Source organism: Pan paniscus, chromosome 6 (assembly GCF_029289425.2).
Source record: "Pan paniscus chromosome 6, NHGRI_mPanPan1-v2.0_pri, whole genome shotgun sequence".
NCBI classification, from domain to species: Eukaryota; Metazoa; Chordata; class Mammalia; order Primates; family Hominidae; genus Pan; species Pan paniscus.
Window position 1 is genome coordinate 85,109,437 of NC_073255.2, and position 26,775 is coordinate 85,136,211.

At 43.9% G+C, this 26,775-nt stretch overlaps 1 protein-coding gene across 13 annotated transcripts in view; it reads right to left on the reverse strand.

Moving 5' to 3' along the window:
- Window positions 1-605: 605 nt before the first annotated feature.
- AUTS2 (activator of transcription and developmental regulator AUTS2) overlaps window positions 606-26,775 on the reverse strand; it is a 1,193,236-nt gene continuing 1,167,066 nt past the window's right edge. For 5 of the 13 annotated variants that reach the window (XM_063606264.1, XM_034964274.3, XM_034964275.4 and 2 more), the window contains 10 exons: window positions 25,571-25,615; window positions 21,984-22,079; window positions 19,510-19,581; window positions 18,222-18,251; window positions 16,443-16,514; window positions 11,848-11,989; window positions 8,624-8,701; window positions 7,608-7,691; window positions 6,244-6,466; window positions 606-3,932 (listed from right to left, as the gene is read on the reverse strand). In XM_063606264.1, the coding sequence (XP_063462334.1) occupies window positions 2,684-3,932; window positions 6,244-6,466; window positions 7,608-7,691; window positions 8,624-8,701; window positions 11,848-11,989; window positions 16,443-16,514; window positions 18,222-18,251; window positions 19,510-19,581; window positions 21,984-22,079; window positions 25,571-25,615 (2,091 nt within the window). In that variant the 3' untranslated portion in view covers window positions 606-2,683. The remainder of the gene's footprint in view (window positions 3,933-6,243; window positions 6,467-7,607; window positions 7,692-8,623; window positions 8,702-11,847; window positions 11,990-16,442; window positions 16,515-18,221; window positions 18,252-19,509; window positions 19,582-21,983; window positions 22,080-25,570; window positions 25,616-26,775) is intronic. The other 8 variants (XM_055114460.2, XM_055114459.2, XM_034964277.4 and 5 more) reach the window with 5 other exon arrangements.

Genomic DNA, 26,775 nt, shown 5'->3' on the forward strand with positions numbered 1-26,775 from the left:
GTCCACAGCACTCGCCAACCACAGATCTGCCCCCCGCCAATTTCTGAACATTTCTATTCTGATTCCCATTCAGCAGCTACCCAGATCTTGCTAACTTGAACTGCTTTTATTTTTTCCCTAGTAACATACAAACACCCATGCAAATAATCTCATCCAAATAGCAATTTCATCAGGTCGGTATAAGAAAATTTAACATTTTTTTTTTTTTTTAACATCATGGAAAAAAACAAAACAGATTTTAGAGGACAGGGAGACTGCAAACTGATGAGGACTACACCACGTAATTAAAAGAGAGAAAAAGCTAAGACAGGAAAAAAAAATCTGGAAGGTCTTAAGTCACATATGACTGACCAAGTCCACAGATTGAAATGCAATACAACGAGCAAGCAAAAACTGTTGTCACAGGCCCTAGGTCAGAATTCTCATCACTGCTGGAAAAGCAAACACTTTCGCTGAGTTTTGAAGTAGCCAGGCACAAACAACTGGCTAACGTGGCCCACACTGTACACACGTCTACAAAATCCAGAAGTACCTTTTACAGTATCTTGGACACACGAAAAACTAACAGAACCCCCCCTCCTCAAAAAACAAAGCACAAGCGACTGTGTGGGGTGCAAATGTTTATAGTAACAAATTGGTGAGACACTAACCGAGTTGGGTAGGGTGGTCAGCCACTGCAGGTGAGCCTTCTGTTCTTACACGGGCTGGGTTCGAGGTGTTTCTTTTCAAGAGCTCGGTCTTGTACAGGTATGGCTTCTTCCCTAAGGTAATGATGGTCACCTCACACAAACAAGCAGCTGGAAGCTTAGTTCACATTTTTTAATAACATGGCACAGTTTACATTACACAAGAAGGCTCCGCCGATGAGAACATGCTGAAGATTCAGTTGCTTCACTTTTCTTTTCACATAGGATCTAGAAAGGACTTTATTACATACAGGATAAACAGCAAAAAGGTCCGTATAGAACAATCTCTTTACAATACTGAAAGCTACCACTACAGTTCCAGTGTACATATTCCTTGGATTTTTTTTAGTTGTTGTCTTAAAAAAAAAAAAAAACACCGCACAACATCTGGAGTTCACAAAATCTGAAGCTCACAACTAAACCTTCAGTTTACTACTAAAATAGATCTCTCTGCTTATTAGAAACAATGGTCTGTAGTTAACTTTTTTTTTTTTTTTTGCAAAAACAGGATAACAACGTCAGATAGCACTTTAATATACTAGAAGACCAAATGGAACTAATTTTATTTCATACATATATTTTACAGTCCAGTAGACAAGATATATTGTATTTCTCTGCTAGTAAAGTCATATTCTCTCCAAATATGTAGACAAGAGGCTTAATGTATTATAAAAGTATTATGAAGAGACATTAAGATTGATGCAAACTCAAAAAACACACACACACACAAGACTTTTTTTTCTGCCATCTTTCACCCTCTAACTCGCGATGGCTCCACAAGGTTGACCTGTTACGGTTGTTCCCAGACTTGATCACCAGCTGGAATACAGTGCGTCACATCAGGAAACGTGCACCTTACATCCGTCAGTTATTGAATACAGTGAAAACATATCCATCATCTGAGAAAACTTGAAGCTTTCTTTCAGGATCTGTTTGGGTGTAAGTAAATCTCATTACAAAACGAGGAAGTGTGTACAGGTATGAAATAGGACACACTAAAAAAGGCATGGTTCTCACATGAGGTGTGTGTGAAGTCACTGGCGACCTGTGTGTGTCTGACAGACACCACCACCCGTCCCCTGATTTTGGCATCTGGCAAATCCCACCCTCCCTGGCACCGGTTGCTCATGTCCTCAGTTACCTCTCCGGGGCTACACTTTCCCCCAGAGCCCACAAGCGGCAACTTCAGATGCTAAGTTCCAGCCTGGGGTCCAATTTGCAAAACAGGATGTTTCTCCGTTTGAAAAAAAACAAGCAAGGAAAACAGAGTCATATCACGTAAGCGCTTGTTCAGGGAAAATATGACCTTAAGTATGTTGTAAATGGATTTGAAAAGGCTCCTTTGAGTTAGGCGGGCTTTTGTGAAAAGCCCGAACATTCATTGCATAGTTGAAGGGTTTAGCTGTCTATAACAATATATGGGAACACAGCCTTAGCCGACTGTGTTCACTGATATTAAGTAAGTTTGCAAATAGCACATTTTAAGAAGTATTAATGTATTATGTTACTTAATCTTTATCTATTTACATTTGTACAAAGTAAAGCTTTCATCTTACCCTTTTGCATATATGAACCATTAGCTCATGAAGCAATCTCTTTTTACATAACTATGTACACAGCCTTCCCACCTCATCTGAAAGAATTTTGCATGATGGATGGCGTGGACTTCTCCCCCTCCCCCTGCCCCCCCTACAATTATCATCCAATTGGTGTGTGTTGTCATCTTCACTGTTTTGGTTCAAATCAAAAAGTTTTATACGAGAAACAAAAAGTAGGAGACGTGAGAACATATGACTGGGCTAAAAGATCTGAAAAATCTCAACATATAATATACAAAACATTTCAAAATGTGCACTGAGTCTATACATTTTTTACAAGGGGAAGGGGTGGGGCTTCCCCCCCAGGTCTGTGTGAGCCATGCAGGAGTTCTGTCTCTCAAGCCTGGCCTAGTGTCTGCCTAGGGTTTCTTCTTCCTCGTTCTTGCTCCTGTTCTCGGCTTATCGGGCCTCGATATCCTTCAGCGTGTGGGAAGGGGGCCTCTCCCTTATCTCTGCGGACAGAGGAGTCGTCCTTCTGGGAGAGACCGGGCGGCCCCCCAGCGTGGAGATGAGCGGGGGAGGTGCGCTCAGCGCTGCTGTCGGAGGGGTCTTGTTGAGGAGTCCGTTTTGGTTGCCCGCAGTGGGGCTGATGCGGGGATAGTGCATGCTGGGGAGTCCCGGGGTGATGAGGCTGGGGTGGGGGAGGTGTCCGTCGAGGGAGGCGGGGTGCACGGAGTGGAGCCGCGTGTGCTCGTAGTCTTCTCTGAGCATGTGCAAGCGCTCCCGCTCGTCCAGGTGGCCTCCCCGCTCGTGCTCCCGCCGAGGGTCCACAGACAGCGGGTGGTGGTGGTGGTGGTGGTGGTGGCTGTAGTCGTGAGGCTCCCGGTCCCTGAAGGAGCGGTCGGCTTCGTACAGCCGGGGAGTCGAGAGCCGGTGGAGCGGGTCGTTCCTTAGCAGGAAGTCCCTGCCCAGCGGGTCTCTCCGGTGAATGTCAAGTTCTCGGTAAGGATCCCTCAAGGGGTCCCGGATGGGGTCCCAGTGGAAAGAAGGGTACGGGAAGCGCTCTCCGCCCGGGAGGGGGCTGATGCCCATGAAGGGGGTCATCATGCGAGTCCTGTCCAGGCTGCTGATGCTGTTCATGGGGTGAATGCCCGTCACCCCCACCGTCATGGGCATCGAGGCCAGGGGCCCCGGGTGCACGCTGGACGAGGAGTTGGGAGGCGGCGGCTCCGAGGCCCGGTGGGTCTGCGGGGCCTCTGGAGGCAGGTCGTGGTCTTCCTTCCGCTCCTCCTTCACCTTGACCTCGGAGCTCTTCTTGGGGTTCTCGTAGGCCGGCTCACCCTTGCGCGGCTCGGCCTCCCGGCTCGAGGTGCTGTTGGGCCTGGCACTCTCCACCACCGGGGTCCGCACGTAGGGAGACGGCACCCGGGCCAGCTGCTTGGCCTCTTCGCCCGCGGCGCGCCCCTCGTGGCCGTGCCCGTCCTTCTCGGGCAGGTGGCCCTCTTTCGCCTTGTGCTCGTCGGCGGCCAGGTCCTTGCGGGATTCCGAGTGGTCTCTCTCCCTCTCTTTGGGTTTGTCCTTCTCCCGAGCCTCAGTGTTCAGATGAGCCCGGATCTGTTCAGTGGAGCTGCGGGTATGTCCCAGGGCATTCACCGGGAGGATAGGTGCTGGTGAAGGGTGGCTGGAGTGTCGCTTCTCGACGCTTTCCCTGGGGGAGAGAGGGGAAGACAAGGAGGCAGATGAAATGAAAGGGGCGAGTTGGCTGGGCCAGGGGCTGCGGGTGAAATGGTGGTGTGAAGAGGACAGGCTGGGGGCTGCTTCCCATGGTCGCCAAGGCAGCAGCCATGCCCTGGGCAGGGCAGAGCCAGCCACCCTTATCCTACTTACCTAGATTTTAGAGGAAGCTTAATGGGGGAGATGGACCAGGGATGAGGGTGAGGGGGAGTCTGCCGGGAGCAAGAATCTCTCTGTATGTTAAGAGCCTCAACCAAGAGCACAGAAGAAGAGCTTCCAGAAAGCCAAGATGGCTGCATGTGGTCAATAAGGCAATGATGTGGCAATCCAGCCCGACCGTCTGGACTCCCGGGATCATCTAGTGTAAAGAATCACGTTTTAAGAGCCCAACGCCCAGTATCACTTTTCTTCCAACTTTGCAACACAGAACCAGTGGAAGAAAGGGTTCAACATCAGTGTCACAGAAGTCTCTTGCTCCTTACAAGGACAAGTGACCAGTTTCAGAGCAAAGAACGTGGATACAGAGCCATCTCCAAGACACAGCACGTGAGAAAGGCTCAAAAGGAAGCCACAGTTGGAGGACTTTTGGGTTGCAAAGAGCACTTGTGCACCAGATGGGATAAGAAAGCCAAAGTCTGATGAGAAGACGGAGGGAAGGCAGTAGGAAAAGCAGGTCCCTAAACACAAAACCTCATGGGGACATTGAAAACAATTTTAGAGAGCAGCTGTGAGTGAAAACACGAGACAAGAATTTTAGAGACCTGTCTTGGATGGGGGCTCAAGAGTATTGGGCAGAAAATGCAAAAACAAATGGAATGACAATAAGGTAAAACTTGAGTTAAAACTAAGACCAGGCAGGTCTTACGGATGGTGCCAAGACAGATAGACATGGCAAAGTTGAGGAGAGCAGCAGGCTGCCATGCTGGCTTGGTGCTGGTGTGCAAGGATCAGAGGACCACAGAGTATTCAGGAGGCTCCCCTATAAGGGCTGTTTCTTGCCCACATGCAGAGAAGAAGAATAACTTTTAAGGGAAGGATGGAAGAGGAGTATATTTTATTTATTAAGCTTCCTGACTTTAATCCAAGAGGCCATTTTGACGCCATCCAGAAAAACACGCAAAGGGCTGGTGGCCACATCCTGCATTGCACCTAGTGACAGGCTGTGTACAGAGAGCTCGCGGCCTAGGGTCGGCCAGGTTAGGTTGCTAGGCGTGCCTCATTTTGGCAGTTCACAGCTCAGAGCTGAATGTCATAAACATTCCTCCCAGTGGTTAAGAGATTGTTATCATAGTGCCTTGAAGGAAAATTTGTTTTTCTTTTATCAGTCAGCATGATGGCCTCTGATGAGTATCTACTAATCTGCCCCATTTAGAGCCTGCAAAGTTGAATTCTTTGAAATTACTAGGATATACACATACACATACATACACGGTATACAAAGAAAAGAAACATGAAAGATTCCGATCAAATTTGAATCTTAAGTACTGCAAGGAAATTGGGATTAGGTATTTTCTGTCAAGCGTATTTGTGCATTCCTTATCAGTTCATTTAAAGTGAAAACAGCCTAAAGAAAGAAAGAAAAAAAGACATTTTTGTCAAGAATGCGTATGATATTCTTTGGAAAAAATACTCCAAGACATTCCCTCTTTAACGCTACTTTTTTTTTTAGGCATGGGTTACCAAGTGCAGAGACAACGGTTAACAAAATTATCCACTAGTGAAACCAAAACCAAACCAAAACTGCTTGTCGACGTTTCTCTACATCTATGTGAGTAAAATTTTATTAGTCATCTGTGAGCCCCAGGCTTTGAGTTTGAACAAAATTTGAGAAAAATATGATGAGGCAATGCAAACATGGCTTTCTAAAAGAAAACAAAAAGAGGAAAAGAGCGAGAAAAACCTATGGATGGTTTAATGGACTGCACGGACTTGAAAGCAAATATGGAATTGATTCATGCTGTGTGTGTCTGGCCCGAAGCTCCAACTCCCTGTCTTCTGGAGAAAGACTTCTGTTTGGACACGCTAACAGGGACTTGGGACGTGCTGATGTATAACTGCGACTGAGACAGGAATCTGTCGCTAGCTCTGCTATCTCCTACGGTCACCATATGCTACGGGCCATGGGGACTGCGAGGGGCTGCGGGCACTGGCTGTGGGGAGGAGCTGAGGCTACCGGGGCGGCTAAAGCACGAGGCTGGGACAGGGAGGGTGGGCGGCCGGTTCCACTGGTACTTGGCACAGAGCAGGCTCCCCCGTGGGGACTCGAGAGCGGTTTCTTTCCGTACCTTTCTTTGTCATCTTTACTAACAGATGAGTCTCGTTTATCTACATCTCTATCTCTGTCATGAGCTGCAGCGGACGCGCTGCGCTCCAGCTCCCCTGGCTTCAGCCAGGGCGGAGGGGTCGGGAACGACGGAGGCGTTCGGTGCAGCCGGTTCCAGGGTTCGTGAGGGTTGCTAAAGTTCTGCACACTGGGGCCATCCTTGTGGCCGAACATTGAGTTGGGTGCTGAAATGGTGAAGTGGAGAACAAAAAGGTTTAAGAGAAATTATATAATCTGCTGTAATGAAGGTACTTACCAAAAAACTTTTAACAGCATTCAGAGTTAAAATGAATACATATTATTGGGAGCTGGAAAAGGAAAGGAGATTAACAAATTCATTAGAGGAAGTCTTGTCCTACACTGGAGAGGTAGCTCACAGCTTTTTTTTTCTTTTTAAAACCAAAAGCAAAGATGGGGACAGGGGAAGTTAAAAAGGAAAAGGGACCAAATGGGTATTGAGATGACCTAATTCAACGTATCTGGTGCATGCAGAAGTTCCAGGCATGCAGAAGGGTGTGTTATGATGGTGGGATTTGGATTAATAATTCTAAATTAATTCACAGGAGAAGTCACTGTCTCCTCTACCCACCGCGGCCCTCTCAAGTGTCACCAGAGACCAGACAGGACCTTGCCCTCACCAGACACACAGGTCTCCTTCCTGTGTTTTAAATAAAGACCGACCTGTGACGGTATGCTCAGAGACACATTTTAGCTCTTCCTGTACCCGGAATATATGGTATGTAGCATGAAAGAAAATAATTTGCATATTCGGCAACTAAATACTAATGTTTAGAACGTGAGATGGGGTTGTAATTCTTCTCCTAATTGAGATGGGCTTTTTTAATAGTAGAAAACTGCAGAGTCCTCCTAGATGATGGAGAATAAAATGGTGCCAAATCTTGATTATCCCAAGCCTGGTGGTGTCTTCCTGCTATTTTTCATTGTGCTTTTTTCAATTCCACGAATGCCACGGGCAAGATGAAATGTAACTATTGCTTTCACTTCTAATGTGAGCTGCAGCCAAAATCTTGGAGAGCAGAGATGGGATGTGGATGAAACTCCGCACTTGAGTAAACTTTCTGTGGTCATCAACTACACTGCCGTTCCTGCCCCTCAGAACTGGATAGCCACAGGGGGCTGCCCTCACAGTGGTGGCTCTGTACACTTCCACCTCACCCCACTGTGAAGGCCTGCTTTTGCAGTGATATAACCTACACTGGTCCCCCCAGAGCATAGTTTCCTTTTCTCTAGAAAGGTCTTGAGCCATATGCGGATCACAGGAGATAAAAAGTCCAAGGCAGATTTTTAAAAGTTAGAGGTACTCACTAACGGAAGGATTTCCAAGTCCCCCGAAGGCATTGCCACCAACTGCTGCTAGGCCTGTGAACGTAGACGGCCGATTAAAAGGCTCTGCAAACAAGATGGGGAAGAAGGAAATGGTCAGGGGCTCTGCTGGGAGAGGAACCCAGAGCTTCCTGGGAGCAGGGCGATGCGGGATCCCTGCCCTCTCTACACCCCCACCTGGCCTGTCCCACTTTTCCTACCGGATGGTGTAAAAGGTTTTCATTACACTTGGATTTAGGCACTGGGTTAGCAAAATATTTCTGAGGACTCTTCTACAACTGTGTATTTTGCATTACTCTTCCTTTGCCCAGTGGGGACACTACTCAAGCCAGGATGTACTAACTTGCCTTCCTGCCCAGTCTCGCCTCTGCCAGGAATGCACTCTGCAGATTCTAACAGAACAGAAAGGAGGTGGCATCTGAATCCATGATGAAACTCTGAGGGCGTGCCTATGATATGCCCTGATGTTGTGCAAGCCAATGCCTGCATCTGCCTGTACACTTGCAGATGGGATCGAATACACAAAGGCCACACAAAGCATGCACCTTTATTAGGAAGAGACTCATTTATCGGGGCAGTGAGATGTAGAATAACTCCTCTCCATAACGTCAGCTTGTGTTTCTTTCCGCTTCCTAGAGGTGACCTTTGCTACGGGGCAAGACCTCACCATCTTCTTCCAATGGGCAGGAACAGGCTGTTGTAAACTCGGATTCCCTGAGGTACCAAGGAATGGCTCTCACCCACTGCACCATGGGAAGTTCAGGCAGAACCACTGCCGAGCACAGCTCTACTACCGAAAGAATGCGGTGTAAGAGATGAAATCTGGAAGCTGGACGGGATGTACTGAAACTCCTAAGAGAGCACCATCTCCTGCCTAAGTGGTAAGCAGGGTATCTGGGACTCCCAGCAGCTTGCCCGGAGGTGCAGCGGGAGCATGGTAAACACAGCAGGGTTGCCTGAAGCACATATCTCAGTTCCCATTATTTTGGGCGACTCACCTAGGTGGGCAGCAGGGTTGAGGAAGTTGCTGTGATGAGGAGGTGGCCCAAAAGGGGTCCCAGTTGGGTGTGCAGCACCTGTTAAGTCAAACATAACAAAACCAGAGTTTACAAAAAGCCAACTTCGAAGATGCAACCGGCTTCTACTTGCTTAAGGGCCCCGTGAGAAAATATGTTCAAGGGAGGTCATGGCTGAAGTCCACCCAGGCCCCTGCAGGCAAGACACACGGTAAAAGAAAATTTTTTTCTTTTTTTTAGGAAGCAGAAAATCAATCATCCCTCTTTCCCAGCGTGGCTGGCATCCACCAAAAACAGGTATTTCTTTTTTAAGCCGATGACACACAGTATTACAAAGACAGAGATAACTGCCCTGGGTCATGGGAGGAGGGGAGGCTTTATAACCAAGTAAATTTGGAGAAATACTGGATTTAAAAAAGCTAAGCAAGTTTCTTTACTGAAGGGCTTCTTAGAGCCATTAATAAGCTTATAGGCTCCTTCGTTCTCTAAGAGGGGAACATTTCGTCATGGAATCCATTCCTTATAGAGCATCTCGGAGGACCAAGTTTTCACTTTGAGAAACACTTCCAGAAACCCAGCCCGTTATCATCCTTGGCTCAGGAGGGGTGGTCCTGAAGCTGTGGTTCTTGGCTATGCTGCTCTGGGGACTTGCAGAATCCCTTCTCCTGAAGAGTATGTTAGTTCGCATGCACCCACATCGAAGGATACTATAAGGCCCGACTCTGTAAAACTCATTATTGTGAGCTCAATTAGGTTTTAGGAGATGAAGTCCTCTGATGTCTCTCAACTTTCAATGCCAGGAAAAGCTGGTTGATTCTTATGTTTTGGGGCACTGAAAATCTTATAACTGACTCTGACAGGTTTTTGCTTTGCCTGCCAGGGAACTCAGGTCTAATTTAGTGGTTTCCTTCAGTTGTCCCTTGATCCACATTTCCTCCTCTTCTCTGTATCTTGCCTAATGTGTACTTCTTGAAGATGCCTCTATTCCTGTTCTTGAAGGAAGCCAGGAAAGGAAGGAAGGAAGGAGAGAGAGAAAGAGAGTGTGCAAATGTCAATTAGGGAAGGACATTTCTAAAGGCCTTAGGGCACCAAATGGGCTTGTTAATACGAGGCTACTTACTAGCTAAGGAGGCTAGCTTCCTGGAAGGCAGGCTTTGTCCTAGACGAGAGATTTGCCAGGGTCATCTGAAGAAGTCTCTAGTTTATATTCATGGGATTAGCACCCAATAGCAAGATGAAAATGGCTGGATTTCTTAAGTATGTACAAGTTATACACATCAGTTACAAGGTTCACCAAATAACTATTTTGGGCAGAATCCCATATTGCTTATGCTAAAGAAGGTTACATTCTAGAATGGAAGTATAAAAAAGGCCTGGATAAAGAATTTACTAAAAACTGTTCCATAATCCTTTGCATTTTGTCTAAGTTCCTATAAACAAATATAAATTCCCTTAGGAAAATGGATTAAACGTAGGGGTCATTGCTGTCTACACTCTGTTAACTCAATTTATGTTTTGGACTGCTGTTCCCTGGGCTGCAAAAGTCTTGTGGCCTGGGTTTGGAGAGGAAGCCACTCAGTACAGGAGGAACATCATCCCCGTCACAGTAGTTCAGAATTGGAAGACACCTGAGGAGTTATCTATTCAGCCCTGCATACTGGCTTATTTTCCACCTGGGAACTGTAAAAATGATACCCCGCCTCCACCAAGTGAATATATTCCAGGATATTCATCAGGCGTTAGCAGTGTTGTCGGCTAAATAAAATTTTGGCCACATACTGTCTGTGTAGTGCAAGCTAATTAATGCTTCAATGAAGACCAGAGCTTTGCTGAGCCCAGGGCCCCCAGGGGTGCCTTGCAGTTCCAGAATTATTGAAGCAAAAGAAGCCAATTCATCCACTTGGCTCAAATGGAAGCCAGAGAGAAATCTATTCTCTCCAAAAATTGCTCTTCATGTAGCCCTGTCTCAGAGCCTAAGGTGCCATGGTAACAGAGCCTTCAAATATGTCCCTAGACAGCACTGACAGAGAAAAACCTGAGACCTTAGCAAATTCCATCTACTCTCCAGGGGGACTCACTTGCTTTGGTAGCTAAGGCCCATTATAATGATGATTTCTTGCAGTGTGGGTGCTTCTCTCTTCCTGAACAGAAGAGCCAGAGGTCCACCAACAGTGAGTCTTGGATAAAAGCCTGGGGTGGCAGCTGGCAGGATGGCAGTAAGACTTGTCTCGTAAGGATCAGAAATGGGGAGCCCCTTGACTGCTTACGTCCAGAAGAATAACTTCTACTTAGCATAGTGGGTATGAAGTTATTAGCAGAATGAGCTCAGTGCCATCATTTTTAAGTGTTAACTGAGCTGAGCTCTGTGTGCCAGGAATTACACTTAAAAAAGCTTTAGAGAAGACAGAATGACAAGAAACCCTTAATACCAAGAGGGCTGTTCTCATGCAGCACACACACAGTCCTTACAGCTGCTGTCTTTTGTTTGTACCTGGAGCAGGAATGAGCATAATCGTCACTCTCTACCTCACCCCTTCCACACGCACACTTGACAGTGTGTATTCTCAGGGGTTAAATGAATTACAGATCTGATGAGCAGGTCACTTGGGTGTTTACACCGTTGCCTAAATTTCTTCCACCGCTATAACCAACCAGGCAATAGTATTACGTTTTGTAGCAGAGAAAACCAGCAACCGAGTGGCCCAACCTCCCTATCACAGACCATACTCCTGGCAACTGCCTTAATCGTCTTTCTTTACCCTCAGGACTTTAAAACACGGCATGACTGAGCATCCCGGTGCAAAATTACAGTGCTCTGCGGGCACCGTATTAAGGGCGACCGCATCCTTCTATAATTCCTGGCATTGTTTCCTTCCGATCTGCCCTTGCAAGCCTTCAGATCTTTCTCAATAGCAACTGACATGCTTGTGAGTTATACTGGTTTAATATAGAAGCAAATAATGAACCGAAGCAATGTGAATCCCTGTAAGGGAAAGATGATCTCTGCTTCCTCCTTTAATGAAAGAGAGTGTATCAATGAAGATTCCCAACTCCCTGGATGTGCTGCGATGTTGCCTTGCAAGCTGGCATTAACTGTATTTTTGTAGGTGGTGACTGAGCGGCAGCTCAGAGCGCAAACCTCATTTATTTAGTTACCTGAGAACTACATTTCTCAGCTCTGTCCCCCCACCCAAACCCACACTCACCAGCGGCAGAGAACAAAGTTGAAGGCCGTGCCAGGTCATGGGGGTGGTGGATGGCTCCAAAAAGACTGGGGCCTGGAGGGCGGCTCAGGAACTCAGGTTTCAGTCCAAAGTCCAGCTTATGTGGGTCTGACTGCATCTGTTTCTACACAGCAAGGGGAACAGTAAGGGTCCCAAGGCCAACAGCAAGGAAGAAAGGTGTTAGTGAAGAGCTGGAGCTGGAGACTGTGAACGGTGCACTTGGGTTCAAGTTTACAAACACTGTGAGAGAAAGCAGCTACACAAAAACCATTTCACCCTCAAATGTCAGATCTGCAGGCCGGTAGTGCCTGTTACACCAGAAATGTCTAGTGACTAGTGTTTGGTCTGGTTTTTTTTTTTGTGTGTGTGTGACGGAGTCTCCCTCACTCTGCTTTCCAGGCTGGAGTGCAGTGGTGGGATCTCGGCTCACTACAACCTCCACCTCCCGGGTTCAAGCGATTCTCCTGCCTCAGCCTCCCAAGTAGCTGGGATTACAGGTGCCTCCCAGAATGCTCAGTTAATTTTTGTATTTTTTTGTGGATATGGGGTTTCACCATGTTGGCCAGGCTGGTCTCAAACTCCTGACCTCAAGTGATCCGCCCACCTCGGTCTCCCAAAGTGCTAGGATTACAGGTGTGAGCCACCGCACCCAGCTATGTTTGGTCTTCAAGGTTAATGGCTTGAGAAATAAAACCATATCCTATTTATGGAGACTGCCACCACTCCCAAAGTAGTTCTGTGTTTTGCTGTAAAGGCCCATTTTAGTAAGGTTTAAAATAATAGTGTCTTAAAGCTCATTTTATTAGGAATTCTGCATGAATAATCTGCTGTATAAATTAATTGTTTAATGACTCTTTGCCATACTCTAATAGCTCACAGTACATTAGTAACCAAAAGTTATGAAGAAATATTTGCATGTCTATAAGCTAACTTTCAAATGATCACTGTTATATAACAATAACGAAGAAAAACAAAGTAGGAGTATTAATTTAACTAACAGAGGAGTATTAACTAACAGAGGCCCTTTCTCTTCCTACTACCTGTAATTACCTGAGGAAGGTTGGGGGTGGGCAGTGTCCATCCAGACAAGTAAACCATAATCCCAGCGCTTTGGGAGGCCAAGGCGGGCGGACTGCCTGAGCTCAAGAGTTGAAGGGCAGCCTGGGCAACATGGTGAAACCCTGTCTCTACTAAAATACAAAAGATCAGCCAGGCGTGGTGGTGCACGCCTGTCATCCCAGCTACTGGGGAGGCTGAGGCACGAGAATTGCTTGAACCTAGGAGGCGGAGGTTGCTGTGACCGAGGCTGTCTCCAAAAAAAAAAAAAAAAAAAACTCTTGTGTGAAGTCCTTATCGTGGACAGAAATCACTCTGTTTTGTCTTATTTATCTATCCTCAGGCTAATCTTTCCGCCTACCATCCTCTTAGGCAGTAGAAATTGGGTCTTAATCTTCCTCTCAATCTTTTCCCCTGGCATCCTTCTCTAGGCTGGAGGCCCTTGCACCAGCATGGTTTCAAAGCTGCCCCACCTCCTTGTTTCTTGATAGCTTTCTCTTTGAACTGGCTTCACACTGCCTTGGATAAGCACTGCTCCCAAGGCATGGGGTCCTGGGACTTGAAGCTTCTAGTTGAATTTCCCTTGCTATGACCTCTTCCCCATCAGTCTCCTGGGTTTTCACTGCCCTTAGTACCTGCTTCTGACTTTCACTCTTTTTTTTTTTTTTAAAGAGATGAGATAGATAGATAGGGTCTTGCTCTTTTGCCCAGACTGAAATGCAGTGGCACAATCATAGTTCACTGCATCCTCTTGCCTTAGTCTCCTGAGTAGCTGGGACTACAGATGCATGTCACCATGCCCAGCTAATGTTTTTTCATTTTGGTAGAGACAGGTCTCTCTCTCTCTATGTTGCCCAGGCTGGTCTTGAACTCCTGGGCTCAAGCGATCCCAAAGTGCTTGCCTTGGCTTCCCAAAGTGCTTGGATTAGAGGCGTGAGCCATCGTGCCTGGCTACTCTTCTGATCTCCCGGACTCATCTGATGCTCTCAGCCCCTTTAGCCCCATTCTAGCCTCAGCTCAATCTCCCTCATGTCCTGAGGGATCCTTGCCCTGCTGTACAACAGCAAAGCCCCATGAGGGGGCATCTATATTGACAGAGCATGGCGTGAGGATCTGAGACAGGGAAGTCTGCTGTTCTCTTACTGCTGAAGGCAACGTCCCACTCACCCATCACCCCTACTGAAAGCGAAAGCTACCCGTGCACCTCCAGCTGGAAATGACACCACCCATTAAGAGGGCACACACACTTTCCTCACTTTTTACACACAACTGATCCTCATTACTGAACTCTAAGCAACTAGACGCCAGGAAGGACGCATGCCCCCAGCCCAGCACAGTAAGGAACCTGCAGGCGTAGGCTCTTTCAATAAACACTGGGTGAATGACTAAAAGAATGCGTAAATGAACGTTACAGAGAAAGGGAAGATGTAATTTCTGCTCAAATCTACAGGGAATGCTATAATGAAAGTCCCAGTATCAAGTAATAGCCAAGCCTCAAAACCAAGCTTCCAATTCACTATGAATCTATAAAATTCTTTTGAATACCTCCTTTAATTTGGTGGCCAAATTATTTAGTGCTAATATTGCATGGTACATAGCACAGTTCCATTAACCACAACTTAGGGCCATGAAGCAAAATGGAGCTTGGGGATTACAAGCAGTTTGCTGAAAAGGGAAGATGAACGAAGTTATCTCATGTTCAAGAGGTCTTTCTAATTGAATTGGGATAATGAAAGTTTAAGTCACTGGGGACACTTTTATGGGAAAGAAGTTGCTAAAGTGGCATGTGCAACATCCCTCATCGCTTTTAACCAAAGAAGTTACAAGGAAGATGTGCTTTACCTACCGTTCCACTAACCACATCAACCAGAACAAAAACTGAATTGAACTAATCATCAAAATCTAGTTAGCTCTTCAAAGCACACACATTTTCTAAGATAGACCACAAGGCTTCCAATTAAACTTCCCCTAACAATAAAGTACAAATGAGCCAAACTCACTGATGGCATGTTATAAGAGCGAGCAGGTATCTGACAACCAAAGCAAAATATCTTAGTGACCTCATTTACTGAGGTTTGCATCTTAAAACTTTTAACTGGGTTTTTATTTTTTACTCTTTTTTTTTTTTAGAGATGGGATCTTGCTATGTTGCCCAGGCTGGACTCAAACTCCCAGGCTCAAGGGGTTCTCCTGCCTCAGCCTCTAGAGTGACTGGAACTTGGGTTGTTTTATTTTAAAAATCACGTAACCCTTTTAAAAACATGTCTCTTCTGTGATGAAGAGCTCTATCTATCTCCTGGCTCATTGGTCTCCTGTATTTCTTTCATGAGAACTCCCAAATGCTGTTAGGACTAAAAGTTTGTTCATGAAGAAATGGATTAAGTGAAGCTTATTGGAATTACTTGATTGCTTGTTTGCTCCCATTTTTGCAGGCATCGTAACATAGCCTATAAATACCCAGACTGTAAAATACGGACTTGTCAGTTACTTTGTTCCCTAAGCCAAGCGCTGATGCTGTATCCAGGGACTTGCAGAAGTTCTTGATCTCTCCCCTACTGAGTCATAAAGGCTCTAGCAGAACATGGAATATATTCATCCCTATGATGAAAATACAGACAAAAAGGAAAAATCGTCTTTGGACAGCGAGGTAACTAGCCAGAACGTGGCTCCTGCAAGTACTGACTGTATTCCAATCCCTGGCACTGACCATCAGGAGGACCAATGACAGTTCAGCGGCATCATCTTCATATAGGGCACACATGACTCTACCATTTTCCCATAGCCATAAAATGAAAAGAATGCACCAGTCACTATTTTTACAAAAACCCAAACCCAACATTCATTTGTAGCTCTTCCCAGATGCAAAGTATTTTCTGTATTCTAATTCTTGGTCACTATAATTTTATTTCCAAAAGCTTTATTTTAGCATTTAATCCATATTCAAGACCTTTGGATCAATAAAATGACAAAATTATAAAGGGAACAAAACCCCGGGGCATTATCAGTTTGCTTTTGTTTTGTAATTTCACTAGTGGTTTCCCTAATTAACAGTAAGATTTCTGAGCTGGCTGCTGTGACTTGCACTGTAATCCCAGCTACTTGGGAGGCTCAGGTGGGAGAACTGCTTGGGGCCAGGAGTCTGAGACCAGCCTGGGCAACACAGTGAGACCCCTATCTCTACAAAAACAACAATCAAGAAATTAGCCAAGTATGGTGGTATATGCCTAAAGTCCCAGCTGCTTGGGAGACTGAGGTGGGAGGATCACATGAGCCCAGGAATTCAAGGCTGTGGTGAGCTATGATTGTCCCCTTGTACTCCAGCCTGGGCAACAGAGTGAGACCCTGACTCTAGGAAAAAATAAGTAAGACTTCTGAGTAGCTTTTCCAAGAGAGGCTTGATCCTTCCTAACTATGGGTCTGTAAAATGTGTTTTAAATGCCTCCTTCACCAGGTTCTCCCGAGCACATCACACACTCACATGCGCATCCCATTCTTCCCTACACCACGAAGGTCGGACTGACCTTGACTTTCTGTTGGTGGTGGTAAATCTGCCAGGCGATGTGAACATGCATAGCACACCACTTCCCTGGTTTCTGGAACAAGAAAGAGCAACGTGGTTAGGAGGAAGACATTTCAGAGAAAACCACCTTCAATTTCCCCAAAGCTTTCAGCAGATTTTGGCTGCAGAGGCTTTTTTCGTGAAACAAGAGTGCTTTGTACTCTCCAAGTGCCTTCCATCAGTAGCTCTCCAGCGCCCAGTCATAAGGGAGTCACAGCCAGCTCCCCCTCTCTCCCCATGTGGGCTTGCTACTCAGACAACCACATTGACAAGGGCCTCCCCGGTTACCAAGGACAAGATGGCAAAAGCCTGAATCCCACTCTGTGTCTCTTCTCTTTCTTTTCTGGTGCCAGCTGGCAGACCTGGTAGAGTGGGAAGCCCTACTTAACAAATGCTGCCATGCTATAATGCAAATCAGCTGTTCAGAAGAGCTCCTTAGTGAATGTCTGTGAGTCAAATCAAAATAAGAGAGGGTACAGAACTTGTCCTAACCTCCCCCAAGACCGTGGTGGTTTTTATTTTAACCCCCAAAGTGGTACAAAGAAATTCACATTTTGATTGAAGCCCAGTTACCGTAAATGCTAAGAGTCAACTACCCATTCGTGTTGGTGGGCGCTGTTCCTAAGTTTAAAGAAAGAAAGAGAAGAATATTCCTTCCTTCCTGTTCTCTAGGCCTCTGCAGATCTCAAGTCCATCCTCCACCCTCTGGGGTTGAATTTGAATCCATATCTCCCCAATTATTTCATGTCTTGCTTTATAAGGAGTAGAGTGCTGTGAGTGTATTCTCTTCTACCAGTCAGCGGGCAGGGACCACCTTTTCACTTCATTTCTGCTAAGTAATCTACCCATAAGCTCGGCGTGCGCGCTCAGTGACTACTGGACAGATGAGAAGAAAACACAGCCTCATTCTACATCGGCGAAGAACAGAAGCTTCTGGTTTCTACAGTATGGAGTTAGTTCCGAAAATATATACTTAAATGCAAGTCTGGGTCAGTTCTCTTCTCTTGCAATGAAATTATTGGTAGTTTGAAATCACAAATAATATACTGCCTCACCTAAGAGATGACACAATTCTCCTTTTTCCTCTGGAGAAATCAAATTATCTGATTATGTGCCCTAGAAATGAGTTATGTATAGCAAGAAATCTGCTGTCCATCCATCTTCTGTCCAACAATTCATCATGCCTGTCTTACCCCCAACCACCAGGATTCATTTAGAGGTCATCACACTGGCCAGTCTCCAGACCTCGAGAACAATTTGCTTTAAGCAAGATGTTAACAAACCAGATGCTTATAGTACCTCCTTCCTGCACCTTAAAAGGAGGTCAAACGGCTATGGCAAGTCAATGTCACTTACTACAGAAAGAGGGAGCCACCAGCCAAAATAAATGGACCCAGCTACATATTTTCTAAGTGCAAGAAAGACTAACTTCAGCCTATAGCTTCAGTCTTTCCCCTTAAGTTCCAAGTAGTCAAATCTTTTACCAGAACTGCTAACAAGAGATCGGACTCGTTGACTTTTCACTGTTGTAGAGATTTAAAAAAAAGCCAATGGCCTCCAACAGTCAAAGCAAAACAGTTTAGGCCATTTTCAATCACACTATCTGAAAAACCCAATCACCGTCATTCCAATGTCTTATTCCAACATTTCTATGGCTTATTTCCTTGTAATAGACTTGTATTTTTAACCCACAGGGAGTCAAACAGAGGTTGCAAAACAGTTCTATAAGAAGCTTTCTTACCCTTAACATAGGTCTGAAAGGATCTGTCAACTGTGAAGAGAAAATGACAACTTGGTTACATGCCTGTCACTCAAACAATTGCTCTAATTAACAAATTTGTAGTGCTTCATTAGGAGGGGAAATTAAAATGTTAGAATTTTACTTTTAAATGAAGCCCTTTTAGAGAATAATTAACCCATTTTCACACTATCAAAAGTGCCAAGTGTCCCCTCCCCCACTTCACAAGCCTTGGTACAGCTACGCTGACAAGCCCCTGTACAAGTTTAATCAATAGCAATGTGCCCTCTGGCAACATGATTTGCTCACATCACACACCAGGAGTTTCACTGTTTTGAGCTCCAAACCACACCGGGTAGGTCTGAGGGAGAATGGCCTTCAGACCCCCGGCTTTTAAAGCTGTCTACTAACTGGTATCTGGGGAGAGGTGTCCTTTCCATCCATCCAGGAGAATTAGGCTCTCTTTACCAATACCCTTACATTGATGACTTTACATTATTTATACCTATTAGACATTTTCCAGAAGTTCACTACACATCATGACATACTTACATAGTTGAGTCATTTTAAACTTCTATCTAACTCTGGTTATCAATTTCTGACTGCCCTTATGTAGGTAAAAAGACAATATTGTTAAAGATTTTTTCATATTTCGTATAAAGATGACTATAAATAACAATCAATGAGGCAAGATTGTATCTATCCTATAACTTCAGATTCCTTTTTTGGAAGCAGGCAGTGGTAATAAATTATGGATAAACAACATAACCAAAGCATAATGGATATTTTATTTAGCTCTAGAGTACCAAAGGATCCCTAGCACATTAAAAATAGAGGGCCAAAGAGCCGTGCAGTACAATAACTTCCTGACCCCAGGCAAGGGGGGGATGTGTAGCCTGACTTCCAGGAAGAAAAGCGCCTTAGTGCTTTTCCATTCAAAACATTCTGTAGCTACTTCATTTGTGTAAGACAATTTAAGGAGATACAGACAGAGAAGATTGGTTAAGTAAAAACTATACAAGCTGACACTGTCCAATTTCTGGGCTCAGACCGTAACTCATTCCTCTTTTCTCCCATCAGCAAGTCGGTCTCTTTGTGTCCTATGCTCGCAGTGAGCAGGAGAGACTGTGTTTTCTAAGAGTAATTGGCATTTTCTTCCACAAACTAGAAGAACAGCTGAAACAGCAGCTCGCTCAAAAGAGCAAAGGAAGATGCGAGCACTGGGCTGGCCGTCCCGTGCAAACACACACACCCTGGTGTTACCTGAGACCAAGCCTGACTTTGCACGTACCCTCGGGTCCTTTTGGAGTAAAGTGTGTGGGACTGTCCCAGGCCGAGCAGCGACATCGATAGGGTTGGATGTCTACAAATTAATTAGACCACAGCTTACTTAGGAAGCACAAAACAGGTGACATGAAAGCAAGATCCTTCCCTCCTGCTAAATGAGAGAAGCCAAACTTCATTTGTTTGTTTCCTTCTGAAACGCAAGATTCATTTTTCTCAGGGACCACACCTGCTCTTTCTCAAGGGGGCCTGACCACAGCTTGCTCTCTCCAGCAATGGCATCTAAAAGCAGAGAGAGGTCCCCAGAACATTTCACTGCAATAAAAAGCACAGGACCAAAAAAGAGAAGCAACAAACGTAAATGCTCTCCTGGAACTCCTCTTCCTCTGAATGAACCCATGGCAGGGACTGCCACTGTTTTTTTGCTTAATCACCAAACATTCCAAGAAACGCTTAAGTGAACATTATTATAATTGGCAGTATCAGGTGTTTCTCATCAGAATAACTGGAAGTACTTTACAGACATTAAGCTCTCAGTTTTAACTGGCAGACAATAATAAGGAATTACACTCAGTAATTACTCATTAGCAGTGGTGGAAATGGGACAAGAGAACCTAATTTAGGGACCTTGCGGATCTGCTCTTTGATGATTTCTAAAGCAATTCTGCTTGCTCTTACCTATTCCCACCACCATTCTCAAATATTGCTAATATTAACCTTATCTGTGAGCTTCTGTCCTTTGAATTAGCAACAATAAAAAGCCTACTTTGGGCACAATCACTATTTCTAGTGGGAAAGGATTCAGGACACGACACCAGCTATTTTATGGAAGAAATCACAACTTCTATGAACACCCCCCACACCAGGAAGTTAAACTCGTGGGGAAAAAGAGCTCAAGTTTAGGCCCGAAGCTTGCCTACAAGAAGAAGGGGGGGAAAAGAATGAAAGAAAGAAAAGCAATCAGCTGCAGTACAACTAACAATTAAGCTGGAGTTGTTAACAACCTGATTTGCATACATATGAAGAACTCCACTAATGAACTGCAATCTACATATTCAATCAGGACGATGGCCTGGAAAGGCCTATTTCAACACCAGGAGAGACACTTTCTTGCCCAGATGTAGTTTTCTGTGTGATTGGATAATTGTGAGTGAGGGAAATAGTCTAATTTATTAAATGACCTACCAGTCTGTTTGGGGAGGCCCCAGAGATTTGGTGTAACCTAGAGGGGACAGACCAGGGTCTGAGGGAGTAGTGAGGTGCAGACTGGGGGAAGGAGTTTAAAATCACCATCATTTTATCTCCAGACAGGAGGTGTTTAACGAGGCAGTCATAAAAGCCCTGTATATCTGTAACCTTGCATATAGGCTGCAATTCAATGCAGGCAAATTCAATAGATGAACTGAATTCAATGCAATTCAATGCAGGTGATTTTGAAGGGGGAGGGGACACCACCTGTAATGCCTTTCAATTCTTTTCCTGTCCCTAGTTTTAATGAAACACGTCTTTGGAAATGCAGTTATGTGCTTATCCTGGAAGACTCTGGCCCAAAACTGTGTTTTACCTTAGACACGAGATGGTGGGGAAAAGAAAAACGAAAACCCAATGGCACACAGCAGAATATCTTTAAGTCTGAGAATGGTTACCCACATGAAAGTATGGCTCTTTTTATTTTTGTGTGAAAGTAAAATAGAAGCTGTAAGTATATTTAAAAAGAGAGTGTTTCGAGAATGACTCTTCAATATTGACCTTTAGAGATAGCTGTAGCCAACGCTGGACGGCATTATCACTGACTAGGTAGAACAGAATTTAATTTTTATAAAGGATGAAAGGTTAATTTCACACTAGGATGTTAGTAACTGATGACAAAGTCTTGGCCTTGGCCAGTGTAACCATGGCAGGGGTGGGATGGCTGAGAGAGAGGGAGAAAGAAAGGAGGACCAAAATGGGAGGCGACCACCCCACCTGCTGGCAGGCCCTGTTTGCAGCCGATGGGGTTGGTGAGGGAAATGAGGGAGAATGAGGAGAATTCATAGGATACAATTTTAGTTGTGGAACCTTTATCCCCACTTCTACTAAAATCAGTAAGGACCCAGCTTTGTGTCTTTACTAATTACATACACCTGAGGAACAACCTGGCGCACATGTGTCTGATATTTCATAGAATTCCTGACCAGAAGTTATGTCCACGATATTGGTAGTAAAAAAATAAATATTATGTATATTTTGAAGAGCACAAGAAATCTTAGCTTAACTGAGATTATCTGGGTAGTACAGTTTGAAAAGTAAATTTTCACGGCCATTTAAAACTAGATGGACTCGGAAAAAAAAAGAAAAATAGGCTCACTCTAATCCCAGTGGTCACTTAGGACCTGATTAATGAGTCACTGCACAGGCAAGAGGACGCAGAACTTCCTGCACGCCTGGCCCGGGACGCCACTTAGACACATGCCTGTGTGTTTTCACTGTGAGGTTTCTTACCTTCGGCTGAAATGCTCCTTGTAGTGAACCAAAAGGGCCAGTGGGTGGGATCATAGGGGGGATGCCCGACACTGCAGGAGGATAGGAATGGAAGAGCTGTGGCCAAAGACGGAGAGGGGGAAAAAAGATTTTAGTAGGAGGCAAGTGACATATTCAAATTCCCGTCCCATAGAAAGACACCGACATGAGCAAGCCACGTAATCTCAGTTTGATGCCATTAGTCAAGAAGCCATGATGGAATGATCACACAGATGTGCCACGAATGTGTAACTTAAAAAGTTAAAAGTAGTTCAGGATCAATCAGCCAGCAAATGACATCCCGGGTGGGGGCATCATTAAAAAGGGAGCTTTTCTAATTATTAATTGTTAAATCAGATAGAAGTCCTAAATGATTGGAGATTTTAATGCATTTCAAAAACAGGAGGGATCCTGAGCCAAATAAGATGCCCAGAAAATTACAAGTTAATTAGAGGGGGAAAAAGACAGAAAAAAGAAAAAAAAAGGGGAAGAAAAAGAAGTCTTCATGAGTGCCAGGATTTTATACCATTAAAACTCAATTAGTACTTTCAGACTTTTAATAGTTTGAGAAAATGAGAGTATATTCACAATCCTTGCTTCATTAGGTTGTTGCAGAAGTGGCAGTTCCAGAGGACAATTTAATTCTCTCATCTAAAATAATGACAAATATTTGTGAAAGGGTAAAATAAAACGACTCGATGTATACTTTAAATGGAGCTGCCAATTTGTCTAGAAGATGGATTCTAGTTGCACAGAAATAACCTGAGTCTGGAATATCACTATCGAGCTTTCAGTTGCTCTTGTTTAAGTCTCAGGTACTCAAAGCACTTCCGTATTAACATATGAAGTCTGAGTTTTTATGGCCACTTCTGAATGGTATCTGCTATTAAATGAACAAGCTCTTTGGAGGATACTCAAGCCAAGCCCTTCACGTAGGAGTCCACTCTATGATGGTAAAAGAATGACTCTGAATGAAGACTATGAATTTTCCTGAATCAACAGCCTATAAAAGGACACAATTGAGGAAAGAAATACAGAGAATCTGAAGACAATGCAAACACAACTTTCCCTCCTTCTAAAAATTTAATCTTTTTGAGGTCCTATTGGTTTGGTTCCATTTATCAAGCCACCATACAAATATTTTAAATAATGCCCCACCTTCGTGGTGGTTTATTATGTCAAAATTACAACAATAATTGAAGCTCTTCTTAATAAAGTATTTGTGTTAGTTATTTTTGGTAATGACTGAAATTCACATTTCGCAATCCCATGTTCAGAGCACGTCCTTTTTCTGTTGGTCTTTATTTCATTTTGCTCCCTTCAATGATGCAGCAAAGTTTTTCAGACTAATTGATATTGAACTAAATCCACTTAAACAGTGATTGCAAGCCAAGTGCCCTCATTTAAAACTACTTTTAAGTCTAAAATTGTGTTTTAGATACTTGAGTGCATTGCATCTTAATTCCCCTTATAATGTCCTAATCCCCAAAGCAGGGGAGACTGAGTACTTCATATATTATCCACTATAACTCCTAATATGAAATAACTCTCCCACAGTACACTGAATAAAGCTGAGTAATTAAATAGATGCCCCAGTGAAACACACTCAAATTTCTAGTATTCTGCCTCCAGGTGGGCTTTTCCCTTTAATGTTTACAATTTAAAAATTGGATGTTCTTACCACTTTCTTTTTGCTTTATTCCATCATTGACCTTTTAGAATATAAATATAGCTGACTATTCCTCCCCGACTAAAAACCTGAAGCGCCTAAGTAATAATACATACACCTTCCAAAAATTCAGGCCTCCAGGCTTATTCTCCATCTTCGGCCTAGGACTGTAGAATATGCGTATCAGAAGGCACCGCAGTGGGTCCTAGAAAGTAAATCTGAGCCACTTTTTGGGCGCTAAACTTTCTATATTAATTATTATTATTATTATTTTTTGAAATGGAGTCTTGCTCAGTCGCCCAGGCAGGAGTGCAGTGGAGCCATCTCGGATCACTGCAAGCTCCGCCTCCTGGGTTCACGCCATTCTCCTGCCTCAGCCTCCCGAGTAGCTGGGACTACAGGTGCCTGCCACCACGCCTGGCTAATGTTTTGTATTTTTAGTAGAGACGTGGTTTCACCATGTTAGCCAGGATGGTCTCCATCTCCTGACCTTGTGATCCGCCTGCCTCGGCCTCCCAAAGTGCTGGGATTACAGGCATGAGCCACTGCACCCAGCCTGAATTATTTTGTTAGCTGGTCCTTACTTTAAATCAGCAGAGTATAGACTAAGGGCAGAATGGTGGCATCCATGGGCCAGACCCAAAGAGGAAACCCATAGGTCTACTGGGCTTTGGGTGTCCCTGTGAAATATGTTTTTGTATTCTGGTACTGAGCAGAACAGCGGGGACCATGTTGGGAGGGAGGGGGAGGAGGCATCACTCAAATACACTTTTCTAACTTCTTTTTGAAGAGGTCTTTCATCTTACGTTATTTCTAAATGCCCCTAGAGTACATAATTTTCAATTGATTTCTAATATTTTCTAGCCTTGACTTCTCAGCTAACCTCTTGACTAACATGGTATGTAATTATCTGGTTCAGAATATGAATGAATTCAGTCTTTGCTGATCTATTAAAGTAGCACTTCTCAAATGATAACACTATCTACAAACCTAAGCAAGAACAGTTGAGTATGGTGAATCAACACGGCTACAAGCAATGATTAACCTTCTCTTTTTTCTGGTTTCATTAAAAAAAAAAAAAAAAAAAGAAATCACTGGCAAAGAAACTTGCAAATTTTCAGATAAAAATGATGCAGTATTCACCCCATCATCAAAATATCATGGAAATATTCAAGGTCTTTGAATAAAAATAAGCTCTTGTCTTACAAGTTAACTGAACCTATAACTTAGGGTGTTATCAATTGAAGTTCCAGAACATAGTCTTAAAATTGCATAAAACAATTTTTTTTTATTTTTTTTAAATAAAGGAGAATGAGTTTAAAGAGAAAATATCACTCATTTCAATTTTGGGAGTTTCTTTTAATTAAGTGATATTTTTACTTTCTATTGTAACAAACTCAACAGAACAATACCAGCCATGTGGAAGAAGGTTCTACATTTAGTCTAGAGCAAATGAAAATCTACTTGTTGAAGAGTCATGAGTCAAAAAGACAAGGGACTTTCTATTTAAGAGGAAATAATTCAGGTTGCATTCCAGAACTTCTGTGTTTGTTAGTGGCATTTCAACTGACGACTGAAATGCTGTGATTTCAGACTCTCCTGGAACTCTACTGACTCCATTGCAGACACCTCACTTTGCAGGACAGATGCCTGACTGCCACTAAAGAGCAACTCTGCTTTCAAGCCTTTGGAATGCTTATGATCTTTTGATTCAGAAGATGATACTGCATCTTTACCAAAAGCAAAACACCACAAAAGCAAGCATCCAAAGTGGCGAGGAGCAATGGGAACTCTTGCAAAGATGATTAAGGAAGGCTGCTAGTCATTGACTGATCTGTGGCAAGAGCACAAAAATGGCAAAGCAGTTACATTCAATGTGTAGCATGGTAATGAAACTCACACTGTGCCGGTAGAATGGGTCAACTTTTGTAGGGTATTTGTCAAACTGTAAAGGGATCAAAGCAAAAGCTAGTTACTTAATCTGCATTTTTGTTCACTGCTACAGTGGAGGTGGCCCTACAAAGCTTCCCTGTCATTAAGCTGTCATGAGACCCCATAACCTCATTACATATGAAACCATTCTGAGCTCCTGAGTCTCCCTGACAAGAAGCCAACAGAAATGGAAGAACAAAATTAAAAACCAAGTGGTACGTTTTAGTTCTGCACGTACTAGGATGCCTTTCTTCCTACTATTTTCTTTCTACAGATTGGCACGAACCAAACATCTAAACAGGAGAGAACAGCCAATTATCCAGATAAATCAGAGAGAGGTGAGCATTTGGTCTGATTTACCCAGTGAATTCCCCCTATTTTCATCTCACTTTGGCAGAAAAATTGTCTTGCCATGCAGCTGTCTTCTGAAATGTATTATACCCAAATACAGAGTGATCTGGGGTAGGCCAGACAGCCTTTCATTTGAACAGAAAAAGAGTATACTATTGTTCCCTCTAAATAATGTCATCATATTGATGCTATAACTACCCTTGGTTAAATTTATTTGTGAAACAGCTCACACAGGCCAGCATAAAACTTTCTCAAAATCTTAGGATCTTCAAAATCTAATTGTTAAGTATAGTTCATCCAAAAAAGAGATACAGGATTTGCTATTAAGAACATGTTTCTGGTCACAAGGCCTCATTGCTAATATTCCTTGAAATGAAATTTATAAAACAAACTTTAAAAACACATTTTTAAAAAGTAAGTTAAACAAGATGGGGGAGGGAGAGGAAGGAGAGGAAGCAAAGTTGGGTGAAGTGGACTCCTTTTAAAATCATGCAATTTATTCTCACAATGCCTATAGTAATGGCCTTAAAATCCAGTATTTCCTGAAATATTAAAAATTAAGTGAAAAATGACTCTAATACTCACTGTTAGACAGGACTCTGAGAATATCTAGCATTCTAATATGGCACTATTAATTATCATTATTAACTTAAAAAAAAAATTCCTCACTGGTTCTGGACATGTGCTAGCCCCCAGTTAAAGCAAGACCATGTCATGGCCAGTGGTTCCTCTTGCCCCAAGGCAGAGCGTTCTGTCCCTGCGGGGATCCCTGAACACTGGCTGACAGAGCACAATACCAGATTAGGGACTGTCTTATGAAAC